At 38.5% G+C, this 1,786-nt stretch overlaps 1 protein-coding gene across 1 annotated transcript; it reads left to right on the top strand.

Annotated features, from left to right (window-relative positions):
* Positions 1-767: 767 nt before the first annotated feature.
* On the top strand, positions 768-1,745 carry LOC103732812 (olfactory receptor 502-like). Its single transcript, XM_008831530.1, has one exon. It carries the CDS (start codon positions 768-770, stop codon positions 1,743-1,745), a length of 978 nt encoding a protein of 325 aa, XP_008829752.1.
* Positions 1,746-1,786: the final 41 nt, after the last annotated feature.

Here is a 1,786-nt window from a genome sequence, read left to right as displayed (position 1 = left end):
CTCCGAGTTTGTACCTACTCTTAAAAGCTAAGTTTAAGAGCTAGGCTTTTCATTCAAGTGAAAAAAATGTCAGCATAGTAATGTCACACATGAACATGAAAATAGAATTATATATAACATTTAAATCCTATGCTAGTGGAGAATAAGACTTCCATGATTAACAATTATTTAAGTCTTCATTACATAAATTTATGTTTAAACATGTCAATCCTTGGTTATACTGTAATAACTGCTTTGTTATTTTTCAGAAATCTCATATAATTTACATTTATTTATGCATGCATTTGGGACATGTGGCATGTGGGGGGTGCAGCACATATGTGAAGGTGAGAAGACAGCTGTTAGGAGTCAGTTCTTTCCTCTCACCATGTGGGTTCGTATAATGGGACTCAGACAGTATTGGTGGCTAGAGCCTTTATCAGCTGAGGCATCTTGGAGGCTCAGTTCTCAGAGTCTTAAATCTTTAGATTTAAAGAAGCTTATGTATATTTTACTGTAAATAAAAGTAAAGAAGCCTTACACATGATTTGTTGAAATTTTCTCCTTGTTCAGTTTAAAAATTTTAAGACAGATTCAATGCATACAAATTTATGAACTCTGAGAGTCAGAGTAAAACATCTATTTTTATTTCAAACTTTTCTTGACTGACATATTTGTTTATGATACCTTCCAGGTATGTGTGAAACAAAATACAGCCACATATTTAAAAATCCAGTCATGTAATATCTTCAACACAGCTTTTTTTCTGGCAGAAGCTATAGTGTCCCATGGATTTTCTGGTGGATGCAAATTATACAACAGTGACACAGTTCATTTTACTTGGTTTAACAGATGACCCAGTCCTTCGAGTCATCCTCTTCATCATCATCCTGTGCATCTACCTGGTGACCCTGTCTGGAAACCTCAGCACAATCCTGCTAATCAGAACCTCTCCTCAGCTCCAGCACCCCATGTACTTTTTTCTGAGCCACTTGGCTTCTACTGACATTGGCTACTCATCCTCTGTCACACCCAATATGTTAGTTAATTTCCTAGGGGAGAGAAAAAACATCTCCTACCTTGGCTGTGCTATCCAGCTTGGCTCAGCCGCTTTCTTTGGGACAGTTGAGTGCTACCTTCTGGCTGTCATGGCTTATGATCGCTTTGTGGCAATCTGTAGCCCACTGCTTTATTCAACCAAAATGTCCACACAAGTCTGTGTTCAGTTGCTCATAGGAGCTTACACAGGTGGTTTTCTTAATGCTTTCTCTTTTACCATTTCTTTTTTTAGTTTTCTCTTCCGTGGACCAAATAGAATCAATCATTTTTTCTGTGATTTTACTCCTTTAGTTGAACTCTCATGTTCTGATGACAGTGTCTCTATCATTCTTGACACTGTTTCTGTTGGCTTCGCCATTATGTTCACAGTGCTAGTCATAGCTGTCTCCTATATCTACATCCTCATCACCATCACGAAGATGCACTCCACTGGGGGCCGGCAGAAGGCCTTCTCTACCTGCACCTCCCACCTCACTGCAGTCACTCTGTTCTATGGGACCATCATGTTCATTTATGTGATGCCCAAATCCTGCTACTCCATTGACCAGAACAAGGTGGTGTCTGTTTTCTACATGGTGGTGATCCCAATGTTGAACCCACTCATCTATAGTTTGAAGAATAATGAAATTAAGGGAGCTCTGAAGAGAGAATTTGATAGAAAAAATAGTTTCTTAGATATGTCTGTTATTTTGTGGGTCTTTATTTAGTAGAGATTGCTCTCCAAGACAATAGACCTTCATCTTAAGTT

The sequence above is a fragment of the Nannospalax galili genome, unplaced genomic scaffold (genome assembly GCF_000622305.1).
Source record: "Nannospalax galili isolate Female #2095 unplaced genomic scaffold, S.galili_v1.0 scaffold4916, whole genome shotgun sequence".
Taxonomy (NCBI): domain Eukaryota; kingdom Metazoa; phylum Chordata; class Mammalia; order Rodentia; family Spalacidae; genus Nannospalax; species Nannospalax galili.
Note: the sequence above shows the minus strand (reverse complement) of the source record. Positions and strands in the feature narration are given on the sequence as shown.

Excerpts from the sequence above, each read along its gene's own strand:
- LOC103732812 (XM_008831530.1), top strand. The coding sequence starts at position 768 with ATGGATTTTCTGGTGGATGCAAATTATACAACAGTGACACAGTTCATT.